Source organism: Anolis carolinensis, chromosome 1, assembly GCF_035594765.1.
Source record: "Anolis carolinensis isolate JA03-04 chromosome 1, rAnoCar3.1.pri, whole genome shotgun sequence".
NCBI classification, from domain to species: Eukaryota; Metazoa; Chordata; class Lepidosauria; order Squamata; family Dactyloidae; genus Anolis; species Anolis carolinensis.
Genome location: NC_085841.1, coordinates 98,008,965 through 98,036,874, shown reverse-complemented (window position 1 = coordinate 98,036,874; position 27,910 = coordinate 98,008,965). Strand labels below are relative to the sequence as shown.

At 37.9% G+C, this 27,910-nt stretch overlaps 1 protein-coding gene across 2 annotated transcripts; it reads right to left on the bottom strand.

The window, feature by feature from the left end:
• On the bottom strand, positions 1 to 27,894 carry hdac2 (histone deacetylase 2). 2 transcript variants are annotated; one of them, XM_008120617.3, is made up of 14 exons: positions 27,712 to 27,894; positions 20,093 to 20,205; positions 19,353 to 19,497; positions 14,943 to 15,017; positions 14,437 to 14,575; positions 9,515 to 9,656; positions 7,419 to 7,511; positions 7,223 to 7,331; positions 5,391 to 5,531; positions 4,474 to 4,582; positions 3,906 to 4,036; positions 2,118 to 2,273; positions 589 to 646; positions 1 to 373 (listed from the first exon to the last, which is right to left on the bottom strand). In XM_008120617.3, the coding sequence occupies exons 1-14, from the start codon at positions 27,761 to 27,763 to the stop codon at positions 343 to 345; spliced, it is 1,494 nt and encodes a 497-aa protein (XP_008118824.1). In that variant the 5' UTR covers positions 27,764 to 27,894; the 3' UTR covers positions 1 to 342. The 2 variants fall into 2 exon arrangements, with proteins under 2 accessions (XP_008118824.1, XP_003215628.1); XM_003215580.4 differs by having other exon boundaries at positions 19,380 to 19,497; positions 27,712 to 27,893.
• Positions 27,895 to 27,910: the final 16 nt, after the last annotated feature.

Here is a 27,910-nt window from a genome sequence, read left to right as displayed (position 1 = left end):
GCCAAGTACAATTTTTTAATAAAGATATAGTTACAAAAAGGGGTAAAATCAGTTCATGAAAAGGCAAATTTTAACAGATGAGTAGACATTTAACATAATAACTCACATCCATTTTAAATACTGTTACTTAAAGCCAGGTGGAAGGAACAAATTTCTGCATCATAATTAGGAAACACACAATACAACTTGCCAGAAAACAAAACACAGTTGTTTGAAAATAAATAAGCTCCATGCCGAATTGTACAAAATGAAAATCAACAGTCTCTTCCCATATGAAAAAGTTCCATTTAGCAGTTTTTCCACTTTAGTATTGTGTCCTTTAATTGATGTGAGGCTTTATACTCAAGGATTGCTGAGCTGTTCCGACTTCGTGCTGTTCAAAGGGGAGGGGGAAAGCCAACTATTAACGTGGGTCACAATCTAATATAGTTTTCAACTCATTTAAAAATAGTGGTGCAACTCCTTGAATTAAAAAAACATTAATACCTACTGACATGGATCTACTCTCATGCATAATTAATTAACATCTGAAACTTAACAGGCATTCTGATTCAGAGGTACATGATAGGACAGCCACCGTTTACTTACCCTTTGGTATCAGCCTTTTCACCACTGCTATCCTTGGATTTATCTTCCTCTTTAATATCTAGAAAGAATGGATACTAATATAAACATTAGAATCATCCACATTCAGATGTCTGGTTATATTCTTGCTTTGAAAATGCCTCTCCAGGCCAAATTACTCTCTGCCCACCCCACAGGGTTCAGATAATTCAGTTTGATGTTCTTTGATTATTTAAAAATGCCTATTCAAAATTTGAGAGATGGAAGACCCTGGGTAGAGATGTGAAGGCCTAGAAATTTTTTTTAAGAAATTGTATCTATACTTTGCCAATGATATTTAAAAACTACGTATAGAATTTTATACAAAACTATTTATTGGGTCTCACATCATTGCAATTCCTGACCTTGCTTTTCTCTTCTCGGTGTTTAATGAAATTAGCACTTAACTATACAGCATTACGGGCTATATTAATATTCTTTGTTTCACTAACATTTTCCCCTCCTGTTTTTACTGTCTGCTATTGATGGTTTATGCAAGGTCAGAATAAAATGAAATACAACAGTGTTTTACAGTTTATGTATATCTTACCATTCAGGGCCTTGTAGTTACATTTGCAACAGTAACAACACAATTAAAAAGTAAATTCAAACTATAATTATTCTTTGATTACATTGTTCCTTCAATATATCAGACAGGTTACATTTACACCAAGTCTGGTTATGCATAATGCATGGTGTGTTCATAAAGCAATTTTCAATCCATAATGCATGCAAATATTCCCCTCACCCCACTAAAATCCATTTTCTTCCCAGAAAATAAAATCCCCATGGCTTCAAAATTAATGGATATTTTACATCTTTACCAATGGGGTTCTCATACACACCATGACTGGGACTATACCTTGATTCAGGTCCTGCACCTTCTCCAATTTTGGTGTATAGGATTAAAATCTATTTGTTTTAAATGATAACTGTTGAGCGAATGGTCAACAAATGGCAGTGAAAACTGTTAAGATGATTTAAGTGAAATTGAACTTAGAGTCTCTGAACCTTTTAATTTAGGAATTAACTTTGTATGGGTCAAAGCTATCTCCTGGAAATGATTAAAAATCATACTGACAGTATACTCTAGAAATTCAAAAATTGTGACACAAACCAACAGGAACTCTAGTGGTGATGAATCACAGCTTGCAAGGAGCTTGGTATCCCAGCTGTTTCGGTAGATCCAAAAAGACAGCAGAAAATAATAGTATGCCCACAATCTAATTAAGCTAGAGGCTGTGAGCACTTTGCTGAATGCTTACAATATTTTGTGTCTGCTACATACTGTTAAATCAGCTATGACTTATGACACTCCTATGAATGACAGACACCCAGGAAATCCTGCTCAAGTCTCACAAACTCAAGGTCATGGCTTCCTTGATTGAGATAATCTGTACTTCATAAAGCAAATTCACTTTCTTTCAGGATTTACTTACACAGGATATAGTATGCTTAGGCCAACAATGTAAAATGTAGTTGAGAAGAAAAAAAATACTACATTGACTTTGTACCTGCTTTTTTGTCTTCTGTCTCTTTTTTATCTTCTTCTAATCGAGCCTTCTTTGCACTTTTCTTGTGATCTGCAATGTTTCTGCGTCCACCTTCACCTTCATCTTCAGAATCAGAAAATTCTTCATCACAGGCTATACGCTTATCAGAAGCACGAACTAAAACAATAATATTAGAACAAAGAGTCATGAAATATTTCTTTGTGAATTTCTTTTACATCATAATGCTGCCCAGTATATTTTTTTATAAAATGTTTTTCTGGAAGCTGTATGAGCAGAAAAAGAAACCATGCTTCGGTCAATAAGTTCATTTCTGTCTGGGTAGCAATAGAAGATGGTAGAAGGTGAAAAAAACTATCTGACAATAGGATTATAGTTTTTATCACACTCGCTCTATTGAAAACACGGTCCATTTTCAGGCAACAGATATAATGGAAATAGCATGCAGTTCCTGTTTGCCTTGATAAGAAAGAAGCATCTCTACCAATTATTTATGTGTGCTATTTTACAGCAAGAGGTCTTAGAATCTATAACAGCCGTTACTACTGCAAACAGCAACTGGAATTCAATCCTCGGCTGATTGTTTCCTTCCCAGATGGAAAAACATATCATATATACATGTGCATAAATTGACAAAAAAATCACTCCCCAAAATATGGGTTGACTTATGCACAAGTCAATGATGGAATAGGGATCCAGTACAAAGATAGTGACAAGAGGAAGAAGTGAGACCTATTCTCACCCATTACCCTTCCCTTGTCCAAATCGAAAAAGTCTTTTTCCTGCCAAACCTCTTTTTTTGGCCTGAGATCATCAGCATTGGGAGCCTTTTGGATGCTTGAGGAGGAGCAGAATGGCCATTTTTAAAAAGGCTTTTCTGCATAAACCTCTTTGCAGTGAGACTCCAGTGGCCATTTTTAATAGGAGCTTACTGTAAAAGCCTGACCCTATTACAAAGGCCCTGCAGAATTCTCTGGCAGTAGCTGTCTATAGAGTTGTGCTAGAGAAACTAAAGATTCTTAGCAAAGCATCATCACAGGTTAAAAAATAGTATATTTTATTTACCTCTCCCCACTTTTGTGGGGTTCTTGCACACCTTACGCTAGTGAATGTGGAGGCCTGAGAAGTTGTACAGATGTAGATATTTTAAGAAAAAAAATGCAATTTACACATATTCAAAATGGTGAGCCCTCATATAAACAGATTATTTCCTTGATTAACTCTTTCTAAGTATATTCCCTTCATGTGTTTTCAAAGGAAATGAAAATATTTGTTTGTTACAAGCTCCTAACATTTACCCTCAATTCATTCACAGTTCCAAAAGTTTGAATGTATACATGAGGTTGACTTATATAGACATATAACAAGATTTCTGGTTCAATTATTCAATTCCAAGTGTTTAGACATGTCCCATAATTTCAGAGTTCGCCTAACATACAGTTGACTATGTTTCAAGAGAGTATAACCAGACTGTAAACTACAGCAGTACTACTAGCAGGCAGGACGGTGGGGGGGGGGGGGGGGGGAGTGAACGGACAGGACGACATAACGTGCCAAAGACAGATGGGACATATGAAATGACCACGCAGATACAAATTATTTGTGGCAGTTTGTGAGGAATAAAACATAATAGTATTTATACATCAGAATATGACATCAAAGAGGCTAGCAAATAACCAGAACTGCTAACAAACTCAATAACTAATCCCATGGGATTAAAGAATGAGAAAGTAAAACCTAAATGAGACTGCACAATATTAATATCAACTTATCCTAATGGCGTTTTCTTACTAGAAATACGTTTGTCTGGATCTTCAGCATCTTCATCCCCACTGTCTTCATGAACAGCATCTTCAGGAATAGCCTGCATCTGTACACCAGGAGCATGGGGTAACATGCGCAAGTTCTCAAATAAACGTTGTCTATAAGTAAACAAGGGAAAAACTGTTTATTAATATACAACTTTCCCCCTCAACATGAGTTTAGAGTTTCTTTATTCTTTTATGCAAAAAGACAAAAAGTCTACTGACCATAGCAGGTAACACAGATTGAAAACTACTGCAGTTTTCTTGCTATGTGATAGCCAAAAGGAGATGTATGTCAGATAAAACCTTTACAGTTACAAGTATATCTGTGCCTCCAGAAGTTAGATGAGCTATGTGACTGCAGCTATATTGTTGTGTGCAATCATGTATACAAAATGCTAGCTTTTGGAATGTTCTGCCAGTATCCAAATCCAATGGAAAAGTTGCATTACTTTATACTCTGCTTATCAAAATGCAAGTCTCTCTGAATTTCATTTAAGAAAAAGATGGGATATAAACCAAACAAAATAAATAATATAGTGTTTAATACTTACTTAATCTTTTCCATATATTCGGGGGTGTTCTGATTTGTCATATTTGATGGGCTAATATGTAGCTTGAAATCTGGTCCAAAATATTCGAAGTAGTCATTGTATGGCAATTCTATCAAAACAAAATAGATATGAAACAGCTTCTTAGCTTTAGTGCTGGTTTCCACAACAGATCTTGGGTTCATATACTTTTTAATATTCAGAAAGCATAATTTCCATTTTGGTAAATTTTTCTTACTTCAGATTTTGACATGAAAAATGACATAAAATAAACTTCCAATAAAGTAACTTCATTCAAGACAACAAAACAGAAAATAGTATGCAAAAACTGTCTAAACAATGAAGCAGTTTTTTTCTATTTTATGTGTGATTTAAAAACATTGTGCTCAAATAAACAACTGTCTAGGAAGGTCATCTGCAACTACCATTTATGTAAAAAAAAAACATTTCCTGCTTCCTATCAATTCAGTCACTGTAGCAAAGAAGAGCCACACACACATTTTATAGCACGTGTTTAACTGCTCTAATTAAATTAGTGTTATACTATGCATTTTCATAATTTCTAATTTTTATGTTAAGTTACAAAGTCAGGTTTCATTGAATCTCTACTTTAAAATTGCTATCCTAATTTATTTCTATTACTATTTGAAAGAGAAAACAATATGAAGTTAGCTTATAAATAATAGTATTTTGCTCAGAATTTTAATTAATTTTTATGTTTTATAAAGAACCAAAAAGTATTGCTAAAAATCCAGCTGTTAAGTGCTTTTCATCCATATATTCTGCCAGTTTGAAACAATGTTAGAGAAGGTTACTGTGCATGGTCTAAGAACTAAGTGTGGCAAAAGTTCAGGCTGCAGACAATTCCTTGGCAGAGTGAGGTGATAATATACTTTTGAGATGCTTTTCAGAGTATTTACCATTAGGAATTTCACAGTCTAAGGCAACAGCAGTCTCGTAGGTCCAGCACCGAGCAACATTACGAATGGTATATCCACCTCCTCCAAGCATCAGAAGAGGCAAGTTGAAGGTCTTTACAACTTCCACACATTTAGCATGACCTGCCACAAACAGACATTAAAAAGAAAGACATGCAGTCATATATGTTCCACAGAGTTCATCCAGAAATTATACAATGAAGTCTACAAGATCAACCTCGCTATCAAGATTAAAACTAAATGCAACTTAAATGATAAAAAATACAAAATGGGACCCCACAATGTCAAGGCATCCATTATTTTGCACTACAGCTAGTGCAAAATGCAGCAGAGTGGTGAGAAACATGTTCTTAATCGACCATGTAACATTGGTCTTGCAAGAACTGCACTGGCTTCCAATTTGCTTTTGAGAGCCACCAAAGGTGCTGGTATTGACTTACAAAGCTCTAAATGACTTGGGATGAAAATATTTGCAAGGCTGCCTCTCCTCATATAAGCCAACCAGAAATTTGAGGATTTCAGAGGAGATTGATGGAAATATGTGACAGCACCTTTACTGTGGAACTCCCTACCCAAAGAAGTTAGACTGGTGGCAAGTGCTGTTACAGGTGGCACTCCAAATTGGAAACTGCTGTGTTAACTGTTTCAAAATGGAATTGTTTTTAGACAGCTTTTAGGAGTTCTTCAATAATATTTTTCACATGCCTTAAAATGCTTTATTTTGGCAATCTTTTAATGTGTTTTTATTCGTTCATAATCTTGGGAGCCCTTATGGGAGGAGATATATAACACGCTTTAAATAAATAATAAATAAAATAAAAAGACTGTATATGTTAACTATTCATTTGTAGCAAAACACAGGCCAAACATTATGTACAATTACAGACAAAACAAATCACACTATTATGTATATTGGCCTTTTTTAAGGCGCTCCTTGTTCTGTAATTAATAAAAGGATGCAATCAAACTCTCTGCCACTGCTCCCCAACTGTCTGAATATTACTGTTGTGGTGGTGGTTATTGTTGCTGCATTCTTGTTGCTACTGTTATTATAATCATTATCTATGCCCCACCTTCCCCCCCCCCCAAAAAAAAACCAGGACTCAAGACAGTTTACGAATTGAAACAAATACAATATAGTGAAAACATAAAAGAAATCACTGTCAAAATGGAATCAACTATCACCACTAAAGACACCTATAATTAAAATATTAAACAGCGCCGACATTAAAACACAACAGCACACTTGTAAAGTCCTTTTTATACACTGCCAGTTCTCAGAAGCCTGTTAGAATTAAAAAGCATTTCCCTGACTAAGTAAAGACAGCAAGAGCAGAAACACTTGCTGGTCTTGAAGAACCTCAAATGGGAATCCACCGCACTATAGAGAATATACATTAAAGGTGGTACAAACATTCTATCTTGACAATGCATTCACACATGCAAGTCATAATTATTGCATGAATTATAACCTTTCAGTCACTTAATGATGATTTGCATTGACACTTCAATGCACCAGATACAGTTTAGAAATTTAAATAAAATACAAAGAACAAAATAAACAGAGCTAAAAATAACAAGGAAATGTCTGATTATGAAGAAAAGAGAAATAGGCTAAGGAAGAATTAATGCAACCCATTTGGCTGAAGCAATTAGTAGTTCGAATAAGAAGGGAGTAGAAAGGAGTAATATCTGATGTTCTTTTAGTGTACCAATTCAGAGTCTTGCAAGAAAACTAAAGCTCACTAAATATTTCCAACAAATTGTGAAAGCAAACACAATTGTGGCTTTTCTGAGATATATTAATCTCTTACCTTTGACAGTAAGATTAAAACATCCAAGCCTGTCACCAGATAGTGAATCCGCCCCACACTGCAGCACCACAGCACTAGGCTGATACATCTCCATGACTTTGGATATGATCTGGAAAGAAGTAACAATAACCGTAAGCCTTCACCTCTTCTTTAACTTATAACATCTGCTACAGAATGTTTTTCAGAATATACTCACTGGCTTAAATATCTGTCCATATGATTCATCGTCTATTCCATCTCTCATTGGAAAATTGACAGCATAATATTTCCCTTTGCCGGCACCTATGTCCTACAATAAATACGAAACAAAACTTTCTGATATTGGTAATCAACACAGCCCAACAGTTTGTGCTTAACTCTGGACCCACTGGAGCTACAATCGATGCTGCTGGGGACATGTGAAAAAGGCAAAGCATGGGATAAATAGCATTGTAAAGTGTGCCAGATGTACTACATGTTCCTGACTAAAAATGTCTAAACAACACATTTGATCAGTGCAGTAGAAGAAGTCAGTGTATAACGAAGTGTATCTAGAGCATCAGGAGGATAAATGTGTGACAATACAAACAAATTAGGCCCAAAGTGTAAATGCGGATTTCATGATGATATTCAATTTCATGTCACTGTAGGGATAATATAGCATTAGCAAGAGAATGAATGGTATAAAACAGAAACATGTGGGCAGGTTAGTTATAAAGATTACCTATTAATCGCAATGATGTTGTCAGAGAAAGGCTGTACCCCTCCCCACCCATACAACAAAAATTACCAACGATGTAAGGAGATTGTATATTATATTCTTACAGACAATACAGTAGCCTTAAAGTTAACAACAAAAGCCCTTGAAAACACATTTCTGTTTGCTTTAGATACAGCACTGTTGTTCAAGATAGCTCACTTGTTTTCTAGAAAATGAAGGCAAAACTGCTTCACCTGTCTCACTTTCTTCTTTGTTTGATTTTCCCCTAGGTTTCTTACCTCTGAAAAAATGTGAATGAAGGGAAAACATTCCCGGCTGGCAAGGAAAGGAGTAATGTCAACAGACAAAACAGAAAAAGAACTTTGGACTTCTGCATTAAGTGGCAAATGAGAAATAACCCACAAATGAATAGATTGCTCTTCAATGCCATCCAGAGACCTCTTGAAGATTTCAGGAGGTCTGAGTTTGAATCCTGCTGGTAATCCTAACCATTGTGAGCTCTTTGAATCAACCACTGAATATGTCAGTACTTATATAAATCCAATTGACTCAACAAGTTCACTGTATCTGGGATTATCAACTCAGGTCTAGGTTTCATAAAAAAGTTATCTATTTTTTATTTAAGTTAAACATAGTTTAAGACCACAATTTCCAAATGTTTTAAGAAATTACTTGTTTTTGCATGAAGCAACAGTACCATCTTGTGGCCAATCGGTTGAAATACAAATAGCTGTCTTGTACAATACATCAAATTTCTATTAATTAAACACAAAAAAATCCACATCTAGCAACAGAAATGATTTTAAACAGCTAGGCTGAAATACTCTTTAAGACCATTACTGAACTAATAAATGTAATGAATCTGAAAATCCACATATTTAAACCATCTCAGAACATACTAAAACTAGCAGACTTATGGTGCCTCAATCCTTTAGCAGGGCAATAAAAGCTCTTGTGAAATTTTTACTATTTTCTCCCCAAAATATCAAGGTCAAGAGATATTTATTCCTACTCCCTGAATTTATCAGTATAATTTTGAAAACTATACTATATAGGGACCAAGACATGCATGTACAAGTATTAGCGTATTTAGCTGTATATCCAATATAGTTACAAGTAGAACTGCTGAATGAGTTGGATTTTTAATGTAAGCTCTCAATTTTAATGTAATTTTTAATTTAAATGGATTTTTAAACATAATATAAATTGTTTTGATGTATATGTTCATGTTGTAAGCCGCCCTGAGTCCCCTGAGGGGTGAGAAGGGCGGGGTAGAAATGATATAATAAATAAATAAATAAATAAATTTTGGTATGTCTTTGATTTAAAGGAATCTATTTTGGTAAAGACAAACATTTGGAGTCAGCCGTGTGCCTCAACTTGGTGGTTTATATCTGGTAGATCTGGGAGTGCAAGTGCATTCAACACAAATACAATCCTAAGTAATGACTAATTTAATTGTTTTCTGGACAGTTTTAAGTTTTCAAGAAAATGAATAATGGTTGGGAAGAGAAGAAACTAATAACTAATTTCATTTTACATGAGAAAAATCTTAAAGATAACATCTTCAATAAGCTTGAATCTTAACTCACCCTTAAATCCCCTGTACCAGGGAAATATTCACCATATTTATGGAATGATACAGTCATAACACGATCTGTTGTATAAAATGCTTCTTCAACACCATCACCATGATGGATATCAATATCAATGTAGAGCACTCTTTGGTGGTACCTGGAAAACAGTGTTAATGAAAATAATGTTAATGAAGCTCACTTGTTTTCCTTCAGAAATACAAACTACATCTTGGGCTGTTCCTTCTGAGACTGGTATATAAAGCATCCCAACAGCTGGCATGCAGTTCTCTTGGACATTTCTGAATACAGAGGTGACCCCATTCATAAATTTAGGTTGTATCATGCCACAGTATCAACAAATAACAAGGTGATGGAAAATAACCATACTAGCAATTAGTTAATAGGTTAAATCATGAATTAATTAATAAATTACAATTAAACAAAAACTTGCTACCTTCTGCAAGCCAAGCAAAAAACTTGTAGAAACTGTGAGGTATGGAAAACAACTTTTGTCAACCAGGATCTAATTTCCCTCTAATGCTACTAATAGGATGCTGAGGGACAGGCCTGTAGCGAGGGGGGGGGGGGGGGGTTAGGGGTTCAACCCCCCCCCCCCCGAAATTTTTCAAGTTATAAAAAAAATCTCGTTTACTCATGAATTTTAACTGGTTAACCAAATCCCCATGCTAAGTCTATGAGATGCAAAACATTAAGAGTCCCTCCAGGCACTATCTCAAGCAGATATTGACAGGTTTGTAGCGGGGAGGGGTATGTGCTAGGGGTTCAACCCCCCCCCCCCCCCCCGAAATTTTCAAAACTCCTCCCGAAATTTTTTTCTGGCTACGGCCCTGCTGAGGGATAACTACTCCATTCAGTCTATAGCTATCAAAAACACAGAAACCAACTTTGTCCAGTTTTGAAGAATTCCCACGGTTGTCACTGGCTCCTGGACTATGAAGTTCTTGTGGTTCTAAGCAAGAGACTGTGAAGCATGGTTGGACTTTCAAACTACAATCATGTCTCTCTCTTTAGGTACTCTATTTTTCTATGTAAGAAAAATGTATTATACGAGGCTCTGGATAATCCATTCTATTACATTTGTCTCCTTTTGAAGCTCCAGTATTCAACCTATTTCAACTAATCTGAAGTATAACTCTTTTAGAGAATCTGGATTCAGCCCATCAATTTACCATATTTACTTGATACTAGTGTGCCATCCAATGTAATGCGCACCTTAATTTTCAAAACCCTGAAACCAAAAAACGTATTTGCTGGTGAATGTAATGCACAATGGCAAATATTTGGCCAGACAAATTTGGCTTTGTAGTTTGGCCAGACAAGGTGTGCATTGCAGTTTCTGCCTGCTTAGAATTCCTTCTTTAAAATCCCAAGTGTTAGGACACCAAATCTTCCAGCAATTGAAAGGAAAATCAGAGAAATAGGCAACCCTTCCCTTAAGGAGCCTCTCCCATTTATCCTGCCTTGGCTTCCTTGGGTGAATCTATGCTGTAGAATGAATGAATAACACCACTTTAATTGCTGTGGCTCAATGCTATGGAATCCTGGGAGTTGTAGTTCTATGAGCTGCTTAGCCTTCTCTGCTGAAGAGGGTTGGTGCCTCCCAAAATTACAAATCCCAGGATTCCATGCAGTGAATAATGGTATAATCAAACAACATACATTCTTACAGTATAGGTGCATCCTAGATTACTCCAAAGTGTTTGGGTAAATCTACACCAGAATAAATGCAGGCTCAATGCTATGGATTCATGAGGGCAGTAGTTTACAAGGTCTTTAGCCTTCTCTGCCTAAGACTGCTGGTGCCTCACCAAACTACAACTCCCAGGATTACATAGTCTGGCAATTAAATGTGGTGTCAAATTGCATTAATTCTGCAGTGTAGCTGCATCCTAGGAGGGCTATGCTGTGGTCCCTAGACTTCAGCCCTCCAATCTACTTAGAGCTGTAAAGGGGGACCACAAATCTCGTGGAAAACTCCCCTGGCTTACTGGAAAACATCATGGGGACAAAGGCAATAACCCCCCCCCCCCCCAAAAAAAAAGGATTTAGAGTCTCCACCCGCTTTCAATCCTGTGGCTGCCTCTTGCAGGATTCTGAGGCTTGTAGTTTAGGGAGGTGCTTTTCCTATTCCCAGCAAGAGAAGACCTGGTGCTCACTCAACTACAAGTCCCAGAACTCTGCAAGTTTTGAAGTGGGCCGAGTTAAGTCCTGTCTGATCTTAGAAACTAAGCAGGGTCAGTGCTAATTCAAATTTGAAAGGGAGACCCTCAATGAATACCAATTGGTGTAGGTTATATTTCAGGTGAAGGAGTTGGGAAAATCACTTTGTGAGTCTGGGCTCTGCAACAGCTGCTGCCCCTCCTCTCTCCCTCTCCTTCTAACTGGGCTTCTTCCCTGCCTCCCAAGTCCTCAGTTTGGCTTCAGTAGCAGTATAACCTAGGGAAAAGGAGGCAGAAAATGTTTAAAAGCAAGTAGCTTCCTTCTCTGGTGTGTTTTCCTTCTCTTTTCCTCATGGATGCTCCCTGTTTCTAAGCCTCGTGGCGCTTCTGAAGGAACTTCCACTTTTCCTTTGGCTGGGCACTTAAGATTACTGTAATACTCGATACTAATGCACTCCCTGACCATGTGTTTTAGCCAAAAAAGATGTGCATTAGACTTGAAGAAATATGGCAATTTTCCATCATTTTCTCAATGGATCAAAAATAATTTCAGTCAAATATTCAGCTCTGTGGTACTTCCTTGTTGAAGGTGAATAAACCACTGAGTTGGGGCAGGGGGAGAATTAAGAGTGTGAACCAGCTGTTGGGGAAGGGAGGGTGGGCTTCATGGTGCTGAAAGTAAGAGGAAGAGTGGTAGGTAACGGGGAGGGGAGGCTGTGGCACATGCAGGTGAGTGACTGAGAGGGAGAAAGGCCAGGAAGTATTATTGGGGAGACCGAAACATGTGTATAGGGGGAGAATACGAAAGGAAGTGCAGGAAGTGGTTGTTGGGGTGGAGAGAGGATGCTGAGGAGTGTATGGGTTGGAAATCAAAAGAACAGGAAGTAGTATGGTGGGAAGCAGAAGCTAGGGTGTGCATAAAAGGAGAGAGAGAAAGCAGTTATTGGGATGGTTGTTAGGGAGACTGAGTCTTGTGTGCATGACAATGGCAGCTGCTGCCTTTGGGATGTACATGGGGTGGAGCTGAAAGGATTAGGTGGAGCTCAAGCTCCCTTCTTATCCCTTTATATGGGACTTGAGCATTCACTTTTTTATTGTGAAGGAGGTCCTGGATCAATCCCACACAGATAAAGAGGGCCCACTGTAGTTCCTCCTTGACTCTCAAAAACTAGGTATTGGTGTGTTCTCACTTCTTATCTTTCTGGTTTTCCCTCTTAAATATGGTACATACAACTTCTTCTGATCGCAACATCCTAAGACCTACAAACGTCTATCTTCTGTCTGACCCGTTTCTATGAGGTTTCTTGGGTGGCCTTCAATTTCTTGAAGACATTTCTATACTTATAAGTAATGCATGTATATACAGTTTGCCTTTATTTCTATATTGCTCTCTGAACAAGCTGCTGCAGTTCAGTAAGTCGAGTTTTGCTTATCCTGCAACACTTTTACACTGCATCAAATTTACACATCAAACTTTATGTATTTTGCAATAAAGTATTCACACATACATTCTTTGACCTAAGTCTTGGCATAAAGTCATACTGCAAACTCCTTGTGATGCACCCTAGTATGAAGGCCTTTAATTTTTTTTAGTGTGGGTCATGGATACACACACTTCGCTTTGTAGGTGTAACTGAGAAGACAGAATAACAAATCTTCTGGAGTGAGATTTACCCCCTCCAATAAATTAATGCCTTGGTTAAGCTTCTTCAAGTAGGGATCAAAACAACTTCAATTTAGGGCTGCTCAGCACCTTCCCCTTTGATAGACATTTACAGAATCAGAGTTGGAAGAGACCACATAAGCCATCTAGTTCAATCCCCTGCCATGCAAGACAAGCACAATTCAAGTATCCCCTACAGATAGCCATCCAAAATGTTCAAAAGCCTCCAAAGAAGGAGCTTCCACCACACTCCGAGGCAGAGAGTTCCATTGTTGAAAAGCTCTTATGGTCAGGAAGTTCTTCCTAATGTTAATTTCTAACTTTATCCTGTAAAGGAACCACATTTTCCATTGGGAATTTGTCAACTAGGATCACCACAAATCCAGTTCAGATGAAAGTCTTAATTAGGTGATACTTGGAATTTCAAAATGTCCCCACACAACATGTTGGTTTTGATACTTTAAAATCTACAAGTTCTGTATTGGTTTAGAGGACTAGAATTTATCCAAACAATGAGGACAAGACTAGTCACACAATAAACTGAATATGAGCAATTTGATAAAGCTGAAACAGTTCATGTTGATTATGCTATTTATAATATTGCTCCACGCGGGGGGGGGGGGGGGGGGGGGGAGGGGGGGACACCACACTAAAGCTGGAGCTTATCTACTACCCAACAGGAACAGAAAACAACAAATATATATGGTTTCAGAAAAAAGTAACCCAGAAGAAAAAAAGAAAGAGGTAACAGTAACATCAGTAGCCTAAAAATAAATTACAAGCCTGTGAAAGAATCATACTATCTAAAACTCAACCTCTTTCTTTTTTTACTTTTTTGAGACATGATAGAACACACACAAAGTCATTTAGAGACAGCCAATAAAAACATTTCAAAATTAAGCTATTCAGAACAAAGATAACTTATAGTTTATGTTAAGCTATTCTTTAATGTTAAACTAAAAAAAGTTTGAAGAAAAGCTTTTTTTTAAGGTCCTTTTTTTAAAATCCTCTGGCCATATCAACCTTAAGCGCCAACCTGTCTTTCTGGGATCTTTATAGGTCAGATTGTGAAAACAGCTTCAGAATGAACTTACTTCAGTAATTCAAGAATAGCAAGCACAATATCATTCACGTAACAGAAACCAGATGCCTCAGACTTCTTTGCATGATGAAGTCCTCCAGCCCAATTGACAGCCATGTCTGTCTGTTGTCTGTTTAATTTTACTGCTCCAGCTAAAGAACAATTGTGCAGAAAAAGTTTAAATGATTGTTTTAGAATGTTTTGTAAAAAAGTGGAGTTTCTATTCAAGATTTTAAGTGTTTGTTTTTAGACATTATAGTTGGATACACCATTATCACATCCTGCAACGAATTATTACTGCAACTTTCTGATTTTTCTTCAGTGAATCATTTAACTTTTAATTTTATTATTACTTTTCCATTATCAAAAGCTATAAAAGCATCTATATAAGCTCATGCCTTCTTCGATTTTAAATGCTAAAAACACCACACATTTTTGAAAAAAAAAACAACTAATTGATAGCCTTTTACAAGCTGTTATTTCAAATGGTATAGGCCATTATAACGAAGACATACTAACCAACAGAACCTCCAGTTGACAGCTGACAGAACTCAAACAGTCCATCAAACACAGGACAATCTTCCCCAACATTAACTGTAAAAGATAAGTTCAATTAATCTTCAGGTACACTGCTCTAAGCTCTATTTAGAATACAACTTTTTGTACAGCTAGCACATTAGACAATTGATCAGAAAAATACTGAATCAGGTATTCCATGAAGTTATAGATATCATGTGGAGACAGTACATTTCAAATGGGGCATTTACCACTTGTGGATTTCAGTACATTTCTGAAACTTAATTCCATTGTTTTTTTTTAAATAAATAAATAAAAATATTCAAATACATTATAAATTACTAATACAAAAAGAAAAAAAAGAAATTACTGAAAGAAAGGCGAAGAAGTTACTGCAATGAGAAATACATTAGACAATTTGACTTCTTATGTTCTTCTTGGTAATTATAAACACACATAAACTATTTCTATCTCTCCTTACAGTACAAATTCTTGCCCTTCTTATATTCAACCTTAGTAATTGCTAAAACCCAATATTATAAAACCAATTTCTTTTTTCTGTAAAAACCAATTTCCAGTTTTTAAAAATGTCATTCTTGATTTTCCCCTAATCAAGCAAGATAATTGTCAATTTCTGTCAATCTCAGCAATCATTCTTCCTTGGTTAGCATTTCTGGATTCTTCCATTTCTGCACATATTGAAATCTTGCTGCTAGATGATCATATATTTTCACTGTTTCAAGTACCTGATCACTAAAAATGATCTTTTGTTCCAATAAAAATCAATGCTTTCAGAATTCACGACACTCATTTGACAATATCTGAAAAAGTCAACTACTTTTTAAAAATAAGCATGAATGCGTTGTCTATTTTTTTCAAAACCTACATCTAATTTTAAATACCCACCACCTTTAAGTAGATGAATACTTTGCGGAATTGCCTTTCACAGCTTTTTGCATCTGATTCCTGCAATTTCCCTTCATTCTTGCAGCTCCCGCAGAATGAATGGGGACCAGGTTGGCACCATCCATTTTGCCTTCAATCTTGACTACTTTTTCCTCAGTCTCTGCTGAGGAAAAGCATCCCACAACATGCTGTTGTCAACATTATGTTTCACACCAGGAATAATTTTCCCAGGGAAATGTGAATTATCGGGTTTGTGCCAAACGTAGCACATTGAAGCAAGGTCAAGAAGTTCAACGTTGGCCTCATCAGATCAGAAAGCATGTTTCCCCATGTTTGATATACTGGTGTTTTTGCACAATTATGTCCAAGATTTGTCTAGGTATCATGTTAATCTTAATGATGCTTTGTGTTAAACTATGCTTCCAACAAATTATGGTACTTTAAGGAAACATGTGAGATTATGCAGTGTTGAAACTGCACACTGGCTGAATGACTCTCCTAAACTATGTGTGATGGATTGTACCAAAGCTTGTTTAGTCTCAAGTAAAGCTGGTGCATTTGTTTTCATTTCCTTATAATCTGTGTCAAAGCATATTTTGCCACAATGAAACACATTGTGGCAGTCAACTATCTTGCAATACACCAAATGGTAGAAATGCAAAGTAAATCCCTTTAAGTTCCAGGTTGTAGCACAAAATGTAGCAAAGTCCATGATGCCTATGTATCAGAATCCATCTGCAAGACATTGTTTTCACTCTATGTCTAACTTGAGTCCCAAAAAGAACAGATTCATGTACATGTTTAATTACCACTCCATGACAGTTCTAGTGAGAAAAGGGCCCTCGATTTATCAAATCAGCAATTAATAATTTTAAAAAATTGTGATATTTTTCATGAATTTAACTTAATCAATCAATAAAAGTAGAACTGCCTCAAAAGAAACAAGTTTGGCTGTTATTGTGCGCCTCCGTTATTCCAGACTTATGAGAATCCTAAGGGGTTTTCCTAGCAAGATTGTTCTGAGGGGGTTTGCTCCTGCCGTCCTCTGAGGCCGAAAGTATGAACTGACGAAGTTCAGCCAATGATTCAATGTAAATGGTGGTCTCTAGAGTTGTAATTCAATGCTCAAAGCTCTATATTACCCCAACTCTCTGTATGCTTCAAATATTTTGCTATGCGGTCACTCAAAATTCCTTTTGGAATCCATATTAAGAAAATAAAATGAGGATACTTAAGATTGCAGTATCCCATCATAAATTTTAATGGCAAACTCTTTTGGTTATATTATGCTAATTTCATACATAAAACAACTTCCTGTTAATTAAGGTTTAGCTTATGTAACACAGTCCAATATGCATCATTGGCTTTTTATCCTTGTTAATACTGAATACAATGTAGTGCTAGAGATATAGGTTTGTTGTTGTTTATTCATTCAGTTGCTTCCGACTCTTTGTAATCTCATGGGCCAGCCCATACCAGAGCTTCCTGTCGGCTGTCACCACCCCCAGCTCCTTCAAGGTCAAGCCAGTCACTTCAAGGATACCATCCATCCATCTTGCCCTTGGTCAACTCCTCTTCCTTTTTCCTTCAATTTTCTCCAGCATGAGAATGATGAGTTTTCCTGACTTCTCATGATGTGGCCAAAGTATTTCAGCTAGGTAGTATTTATAAAAAAACACTGAAGGCTGAAGATGATTTAAGTTTCTACTTTTAGAGTTAACCAAAGGTAAAATAAGGTTAAAGAAGTGTATATCCAATGCTGTAGCAGTTTTTATCAAAGGAGGAGAGAGAAGTGTGTCAATCCGACAGGATATAACATATGAAACATGGAATGCTCCTAATCATTGGGGTCTTGAGTAGGAAGCAGAAGGACCTTGATACTCAGGTTGTCATTTCATGTCTCCTCCCAGTAAGGACACAGACTGGGAAGGGAGAGAAGGAAAATAGAAGTGAATAATTGGCTTCACAAATGGTGCCACCAAGAATGATTTGGCTTCTTGGACCATGGTCTGAGGTCCAGGATGTAAATCCTGGAAGCCAGGTTGAGAGTATCTGGGTAAAAATTAAGGAGGAAAGAAACAACAGGGATGTCATTGTGGAAGTCCACTACAGACCTCCAAGCCATACTGATGATTTTGATTATGCCTTTCTAGAACAGATATTCACAACAATAAGGAAAGAGAGCTGTAATAGTAATGGAAGATTTCAATTATCCTAATATTTGGAAATCAAATTCTGCCAAAAAAAAAAAAAACCCAACTAATTTTTCACTTGCCATGCAAACATTTGTCCAGAATGCAGAAAATCCAACAAAGGGATCAGCTCTTTTTTAAAATTTGATCCTAACCCATAGTGATGACCTGATCAATAGGATAAAGGTTGTGGGATCCTTTGATGGGAATACCATCTTCTGCTGGAGGTTGTTATACATTAGAAAGGGGAAGCCAAGAATAGTCAGACATACATTCCAGATTTTAGGAAAGCTGATTTCAGTAAAATTAAGGAAACAACTTAGAAAGCTGGTCATGTTTAGCCTAAAGGTAAACAGATGACATAATAGCTACACTTAAATATTTGAAAAGTTGGCATATTGAAAACGGAGCAAGCTTCTTTTCAGCTGTTCCAGATACTAAAACACTGAGCAATGGATTAAATTTGCAACACGACCATAGTGTCTAGATCAAGGGAGTAATATTCTATTCTACTTTATACTGCTTTGATCAGACCTCACCTGAAATGCTGCATGCAGTTCTGGGCACCACAGTTCAAGAAGGATTTGTATGGTTCAAGAAGGTATCAAGAAAGGGGACCAAAATGATAAAAAAAAATCCGTAAGCCAAGCCCCATGGGGAGCCTCTTAAAAGCTGGATATGTTTAGTCTGGAGAACAGAAAGTTAAGAGTAGACATGATGGCAATGTTTAAGTATTTGTGTCTTATTGAAAAAAAGCTTGTTTGCTGCTGCTCAGAGACTAAGACAGAGAGCAATGGATTCAAACTGCTGGAAAATAAGTTCCGCCTAAGAAGACCTTTCTGATGGTAAGTGAAATATGCTGCCTCAGAGTGGGGTGGAGTCTCCTTCTCTAGAGATTTTTAAGCAGAGGCCGATGCCTATCCGTCAGGAGTGCTTAGACTTGTGCATGGCAGGCGGATAGACTGGATGGCCTTTGTGGTCTCTTCCAATTTTACGATTCTATAAAACCATCATCTAGTAATTATGCAACATTATATCTAAACAAGGTTGGAAAGTTAACATTGGTACAACAGGCAACTAACAATTCAAAATATTGGAAATCCACTAATATTCTGACACAACAGATACTCTACATTAAATTAAAATAGCCAATATATGACTTTCTACCTTCAAGTCCCCAAGATAAAATTGACAAAACATTATGCAAGTCAAGGATATGAACATAGCAATTAATTTAGATTTGCCATGTACAAAGAGTCTCGAAATCTTCTATGTTGATATTTTGGGGAAAGGCTCTCAAAAGTTAAGGACTTACTTATATTTAGTTCAACATCAGACTTACATCTTTGCATCTGTTTGCTATACTCAGACATATTATCAGGTCTTATTGAGCGAAGAAATTTGATGTACTCATCACTGTGGTATTTCGTCATTTCTTCTGCTGTAGCTTTGTGGGGTCGCTAGTAAAAGAGAAAGACTGAAATGGATCTGACATAGAATAGGAGGGAACAATACTTCATATAGCTTTGGCCAGTCACATTTATAATGCTTTAGCATTCTTGTTGTCAAGACCACAACATTCATAATCACAAAACAGTTTCTGTATTTTATTCTCACTAGGTTGATACAATGAAGATACTTTTGTATTTAGTTCATACATTGCATCAACCATGTAAACACTAAAAACAACAGAATGTGACATTCTCATCAACAGAAAAGACCATCAGCGATATCTGACTACCCCAATTCTGCAAATATTTTTTTGTGTTAATGTAATATTATGTCTGAAATTTTGTACAACAAATGGACCATTGTAATCACTCTTCTTTGGAAAATGCTCTGTGAAATTAGCTTTCCACAATGAATAAAATGCTGATGTGGCATTCATAAGGAAATTTCTCAAAACTGATATATATGAAAAGGATAACATTAACTATCATTATAATAAAGATGCTAATAAATTGTGTATTTATATAGTATTTTTCTGTTACTAACAATATACTCTCTCCAATGGTCATGACCATCTATATGACAGAACTACGATTGTATACTCACATAGATTTCCATTTTTCTATACAAGCCATAGTTCAGCAGCAAGTTGTGAGTCATGCGAATCCTGTGGGGTTTCATCGGGTGTCCCTGCCCATAATAATAGTTCCCAATATCACCTGGAAATAAACAAAATGGCATTTGAATGTCTAACAACACAGTTCTTATTTGTCAGGTTTCTCTACGATCTACAAAACAGTAGATAACCACAACACAAACTGCCTTCTGTTTTGGTAAACATCCCTTCTCTGACTCATGGATGGCCTTTGTGGTCTCTTCTACCTCTATGATTCTTGATACCCATTCGGCTTGGAAGAAGGGGCAATAGAGACCTCATCAGATGGGCAAGGGGAAAGAAGGGACAATGTGGGACAACAAAGGAAACCGTCTTACTCTGTTCCCTCCCGACAAGGTCCGTCTTCTGCCATAATTTCCCCCTTCAGGCTTGTCTTTTCCCCGACCGACCCACCGCTTTGTGCTACAGTAGAGTCTCACTTATCCAAGCTAAACGGGCCAGCAGAAGCTTGGATAAGCGAATATCTTGGATAATAAGGAGGGATTAAGGAAAAGCCTATTTAAACATCAAATTAGGTTATGATTTTACAAATTAAGCACCAAAACATCATGTTTTACAACAAATTTGACAGAAAAAGCAGTTCAATATGCAGTAATGTTATATTTTAATTTCTGTATTTACAAATTTAGCACCAAAATATCTCATTGACTACAAAAACGGCTTGGATAATCCAGAAACTTGGATAAGCGAGGCTTGGATAAGTGAGACTCTACTGTATTTAGAGTTGGGTAACACCCAACTCCTCCAAAGGTACTCTGGTCTCCGTTTCGCTACATTGCCAAAACAAAACCCCACAGAGCCCCACCATAAGTTGCCCTGTGTCATGTAATGACTCTCAAATCTCAATGACTCTACCTGTTAAAAATTTGGCAGGGGTTAATCGCCTGTTACCATGAACCAAAGTCATCCACTTTGTGTAAAAACATGAACAGTCTGAGTTTTGAAATTTGGCCTGATCAGGGCAAACCAAATCACACAGCAACTCTTCAAAATACAACCATATTAAGTAATTGCAACATTTTAAAATTATATACACCACTAGAAATGTTCAGTAACTGATACACAAACTTTACATATTTAATATTTCTATTGACTTAACTTCAGCCAATAAACATAAACGTTATGAAGAAATGTTCAAATAAGCAGAAATCAACAGTGTCAAAAACAACACATGTAGACTAAGGATACCATGATCTAACAAGCTACCTATATCTTGTTTAATACATGACACATTCCTTCTATATATATAAAAGGATAAAAAAAAATTGGCCTAGGACAAAACAACAAAACTACACATCCCAGAAATACTAAACTTGGCAACACAACCCCTCATCCATGCCTCTACGTTCATACAACAAAAAGAAAAGAAAAATAAAGTCTTAATTAGAGGGAAAGGAATCATTGTTTTTTATCCAATTGTTCCCAGTTACAAGGCTAAACTCTGCCCACTTGGTCTCCTAGCAACCTACTCAGCCCAGGGGACAGGCACAGTTAGGCTTCAGGCCTCTTCCACACTGCTTATAAGATACAGATTATCTGATTTTAACTGGATTATATGGCAGTGTAGACTCAAGGCCCTTCCAAACAGCTATATTACCCATATTATATTATATTATCTGCTTTAATAACTGGATTATCTTGAGTCCACACTGCCAGATAATTCACTTCAGTGTGCATTTTATACAGCTGTAGAAGGGGCCTCATATAATCCAGTTCTAAGCAGATAATATAAGATTATAAATATGCAGTAGTCTCACTTATCCAACATAAACAGGCCGGCAGAACATTGGATAAGTGAATATGTTGGATAATAAGAAGGGATTCAGGAAAAGCCGATTAAACATCAAATTAGGTAATGATTATACAAATTAAGCACCAAACATCATGTTATACAACAAATTTGAAAGAAAAAGTCAATGCTTAGTAATGCTATGTTGTAATTACTGTACTGTATTTACAAATTTAGCACCAAAATATCACAATGAATTTAAAACATTGACTACAAAAACACTGACTACTAAAAGGCAGACTGCGTTGGATAAGCGAATGTTGGATAAGTGAGATTCTACTGTAATATGAAATAATTCCTGTGGTAATCCAGTCCAACCCAATTCTGCCATGGAGGACACAATCCAAGCACGCCCAACAGATGGCCACCCAGCCTCTCAATAATAATAGTAATAATAATAATAAGAAGAAGAATAAGAATATCATACAATCATAAGGTTAGGAGACACTCCTAAGGATCATCCAGTTTAACTTCCTTCTACCATGCAGGACGACACAAACCAAGCACTCCTGACAGATGGCTATCCAAGATCTACACAGTAATAATACAAATCGAATCATAGAATCAGACAGTTAGGAGAGACCCCTAAAGGCCATCCAGTCCAACCCAACTCTGCCATTGGACAATACAATCCAAGCACTCCCAACAGATGGCCAGCCAGCCTCTCAATAATAATAATAATAATAATAACAACAATATCATACAATCCTAAGGTTAGCAGATACCCCTAAGGATCATCCAGTTCAACTTCCTTATATCATGCAGGAAGACTCAATCCAACCAGTCTTGACAGATGGCCATCCAATATCTGCACAATAATAATACACATCGAATCATAGCATCAGACAGTTAGGAGACACCCCTAAAGGCCATCCAGTCCAACCCAATTCTGCCATGCAGGACACAATCCAAGCACTCCCAACAGATGGCCACCCAGCCTCTCAATACTAATACTAATACTAATAATAACAGCAACATCATACAATCCTAAGGTTTGGAGTGACCCCTAAGGATCATTCAGATCAACATCCTTCTACCATGCAGGAGGACACAATCCAAGCACTCCTGACAGATGGCCATCCAGCCTCTACATAATAATGATGATGAAGATGATGATGATGATAATAATAATAATAGAAGCATAGAATCCAAGAGTTTGGAGAGACCCCTACGGGCCATCCAGCCCAACCCTTTCTACTATGCAGCAGTACACAGTCCAAGCATTCACAACACATGGACAACGTATAAATACTATACAATACTACACAGGGACATAGACCCCTTCTACCCTCACCACTTTCACAGTACACAAACAACCAAATGCATACTAAACATAAAGACAACCATACAACAGACATTCAATACAACCACTACCTCAACAAGTTCTCACCAACACCACCAGACAATGCCACAGCAACGCGTGGCCGGGCACAGCTAGTATGCAATATAAATGTAACTCAATAAATGTGAAAAAGTTATTAATGGCTTGAAGGCATACAACAACAATCCTGATTAACATGACTATCTCATCAGCCACAGCAGGTCCACACTTCCCACTGAAATACTAGTAAGTTTATGTTGGTTAAAATTGTTCTTCATTTCAAATATGTATTGTTTTTTTCATTTTTTGCACTACAAATAAGCTATGTGCAGTATGCATAGTTCATGTTTTTTTCAAACTATACCCCTCCAATCAATCCAAGAGACTGTGAATCGATACTCGGCTTAAAAAGTTTGAGGACTCTTGCTCTACACTAACAGGCAAAGCACAGGAAATAAACAAGATGAACTTGAACTCTTAATACAACCAAACAAATATGATATAACTAGCATCACTTGAAACCCGGAAGGATGAGTCTCATGATTAGAATGTAGTAATAGAGGGGTATATTTTTTGAAAAATATACCAAACAGGAAAGGGGGAGGAATATCAAGGATTTACACCAGGTTTAGCTGATATCAGACATGCCAACAGCAGAAGGACTCAAGCCTAGGTCCTCTTGATTTTCTACAGAAATGAGGTGAAATGCACTTTAAAATCAACTGTATGAATGAGGTTCCCTCTGATTCGATGGGTCTACTTGATGCGATCAACAGAATGTCTATTACCATTTTGTCTTGGGCCTGATTTTCCCACCAAAGAAACACCTCAGCAAACAATAGTTTGTTTTACCTTTGTCAACTCCAACTGATGAAAAAAAAGCAAGACATCTTCATTTGTCTTGTGAAAAACTAATGTATTTGAGACACAAGCAATCAGAGACTGTCGATTCTTCCACAAAAATTCATAGGGTATTTTGCCCCCGAGTGATGTTTGTGTGCTTTTAGGCCAGTGGTTCTCAATCTGTGGGTCCTCAGATGTTTTGGCCTTCAACTCCCAGAAATCATAACAGCTGGTAAACTGGCTGGGATTTCTGGGAGTTGTAGGCCAAAACACCTGGGGATCAACTGGTTGAGAACCACTGTTTTAGGCTAATAAACATAATTATATACAGCAAAGAGAAACATCTAAATAAGTACATTTTACTATTTACCACCTACAATATTTTCAAATGTGAAAGAATGCAATACTAATACATTTATGCTATCACTCAAATATCAGGACTAGTTCAGTAGAACATTAACAGCTATCATGGTCTGTGTTTTGGCCATTCCACAATATTTTAACTCAACCTTGAAAAAATATCTTGATTTTCAGAGTACCTGACATATAGCCAAATTCGAACTACAGTATTCCTCTTTTATCAACATCAAAATCCCAGTTCATAGAACTATCCTTACCAAGCAACCTTTTTCTTCACCAAAATCTAAACAAAGAAGACTGAACAACAAAGGCAGCTGTCACTGACGTTCTTGGCTGCATTTTGAAAATCTAAAGTAGGCTACAATACTTTGGTCTTGATAAAACAGATTGTTCGGTGTAGTTCCCCTGTTGGTATCAACAGGTCAAAATCACAGCTAAATACTGCAAAACTGCCCGTGTGCGTCACACAAAGTATAAAATACCTTTGAAGAATCATTTTCATATGGCTCCTTCTAAACAAAACTATCAGTCATTTATTCAGACCTCATAGTGATAAAATGACACTTTGTAGATGATTACTGGCCATGTATTTCAACCTTAAAACATTATTGTTATTTTTATCCTTGTAAAACAATCTTCAACATGATTTCCTAGGGTTCTTTTTAAAATTAACCTGCTGAAAACTGCTTCTTAAGGACTTCTTAAGATGTTTAATGTCAACAGCCATCACTCCCCCGCCCCCAAAAATCCCAGGCAATGTTACTATAAGTGGTTCCATTAGGTTGCTGTGAGTTTTCCGGGCTGTATGGCCATGTTCCAGAAGCATTCTCCCCTGACGTTTCACCCAAATCTATGGCAACCATCCTCAGAGGTTGTGAGGGATACTGGAAACTAGGCAAGTGGGGTTTATATATCTGTGAAAGGTCCAGGGTGGGAGAAAGAACACTTGTCTGTTGGAGACAAGTGTGAATGTTGTAATTAATCACCTTAATTTGCTTTCTGTCTGTATTTTCTGATGTTATTGTATGTTGTTTGCTGTTTTATCCGGGCTTGGACCCATGAGTCCCTTCGGGGAGATGGAGGCGGGGTATAAAAATAAAGTATTATTATTATTATTGATTAGCATTTAATGACCTTGGAGCTTCAAGGCTTGGTTTCTTCCTGCCTGGGAGACTCCTTTGTTAAGAGTGTTAACTGGCCCTGATTGTTTCATGTCTGGAATTCCTCTGCTTTCATAGTGTTGTTCTTTATTTACTGTCCTGATTTTACAGTTTTTTAGTACTGGTAGTAATGACGTGCATTTGTATGGAATTACTATCAGTTTCTGTATGTTCCATTTGTATGGCCCCATTTTCATTTTCGGGCGCCGCTTCTGAAAATGGGCACCTATAAAAATGGCGTTTTGGAAAAGGTCAGAAACAAAATGAATATTTTCTTGCCTGCCAGGGCTGCAGGGCCCGGGAGGCACGGGCGCTTCTCTCTTCTCCCCCTTAACTGTGTAAAGCAAGTGAAAAAAACCCCCTATGTACTTCCTCGTGATCCCGCCACAGTCACAAGCACAGTTGGTGGGGACAAGGGAGAGAGCCTTCTCGGTGGTGGTCCCCCGGTTTGGAATGCCCTCCCCAGGGAGATTAGGCAGGCCCCCACACTGTCCTCCTTCTGGAGGCATTTGAAGACTTGGATGTTTACACAAGCCTTTGGGAATGTTTAGCCCCAATGGTCTGCAATTAATGACACGGCACTGCACTTTCATCCCATGCCCTTGTTTCTTAGCTACTATTTGCACTATCTGCTTGACCCTGAAGGAGCTGGGGGTGGCAACTGCTGACAGGGAGCTCTGGCGTGGGCTGGTACATTAGGCCACAAAGAGTCGGAAGCGACTGAATGAATAAACAACAACATTCCCTTGTTCTTGTTTACAGTTTGGCCATATTTTACGGCAGTTGTCACCATAAGTTATTGGATGTTGTTCTGAGTTTAATTGTTGTTTTATATGCTTTATATTGGTTTTACTTTTTGTATTGTACTGTTGTTTATTGTATGTTATCTTAGGCCAATGGTTCTCAATCTGGGGTCCGCAGGTGTTTCTGGCCTACAACTCCCAGGAAATCCCAGCCAGTTTACCAGCTGTTAGGATTTCTGGGAGTCAAAGGCCAAAAACATCTGGGGACCCCAGGTTGTTTTAGGCACTTTGTGTCATATGTAAGCTGCTCCTTCAGGGAGATGGAGGCGGGGTACAAAAATAAAATTATTATTATTAACCTGCAGAAGTTTGTCCTCCCCTGGTATTCTGCAGGTATTTCAGGGAGCATCAACACACAGGGCTGTAGTCAAGGGGGGTAGGGGTTCAACCCCCCAGCAAAAAAATGTCACACATGGATTTTAACTTATTAGCCAAATCCGCATAAGTATCCACTGAAGTTTATCTATCTTGAGTATCCACTGAAATGTATTGATGGAGCAAAATTTCTAAATTATTTTGCAATACGGAACTACTCTTCATGATTCACTAAAAAAAAGCCCCCCCCCCCGAATTTTTTTTCTGGCTATGGTCCTGTCAACACGGTAAAATGAATGCAGTTTGGCCCCACTTCAACTGCCATGGCTCAACACTATGGAATCATGGGAGCTGTAGTTTTAAAAGCCTTCTCTGCCAAAGAGTGTAGTTGGCTCACCAAACAACATTTGCCAGGATCCCACAGCACTGAGCCATGGCAGCTGAAATGGTGTCAAACAGCATTCACTCTACTGTGTCGATGCTCCCTGAGATATCTGCAAAACCCAGGGGGAGGACAATAGCCTCCATTCCAGATGCATCCATTCCAGTGCTATCTTTCAACAGCAAAGTATTCACAAACAGATGATGCGAGGGTGGAAGTGGGTGGGGAGGAGGAAAAGAAGATATGAAAGAGTCTGGGGTCTGCAAGTTCCGTCTGGAGAGACGCCTCTGCAGACACAAAAGGGAAAAGAGGCACAGAAAAGGGGAGGGGGCATCGAGGAGTGCGGGAGGGAGGGGGCGGGGCTGCCGGCGGCGCGTGCGCCGGGAAAGAAGAAGCCGCGCGAGGACAGAAGGAAGAGGGGCGCGCGCAGGGGATGGGGTGCGCGCACGGGGCGCACACAGGACCAACGGACGCGCCGAAGTACAAAGGGAGGGGGGCGCTCACCCTCAGGCGCTCTCCCACAGACTTGAAGACATTCACACCCCGCACACCCGAAAGAAACCCCACCTTTCTCACCGTCATAATAGTAGCAGACTTTCTTCTTGCCGCCTCCCTGACTGTATGCCATGAAGCCGCCTCTTGAGGGAATCCCCAGCTAGCTAACTAGCTACCTCTGGACCAAGCGGGGCCGGCAAGGCACAACGGAGATGCCTGGCGCTGAGGCGGCGGCGCAGCTGCGTGAGGGAGACCTGGCCCCGCCTCCCCCAGCCGCGGG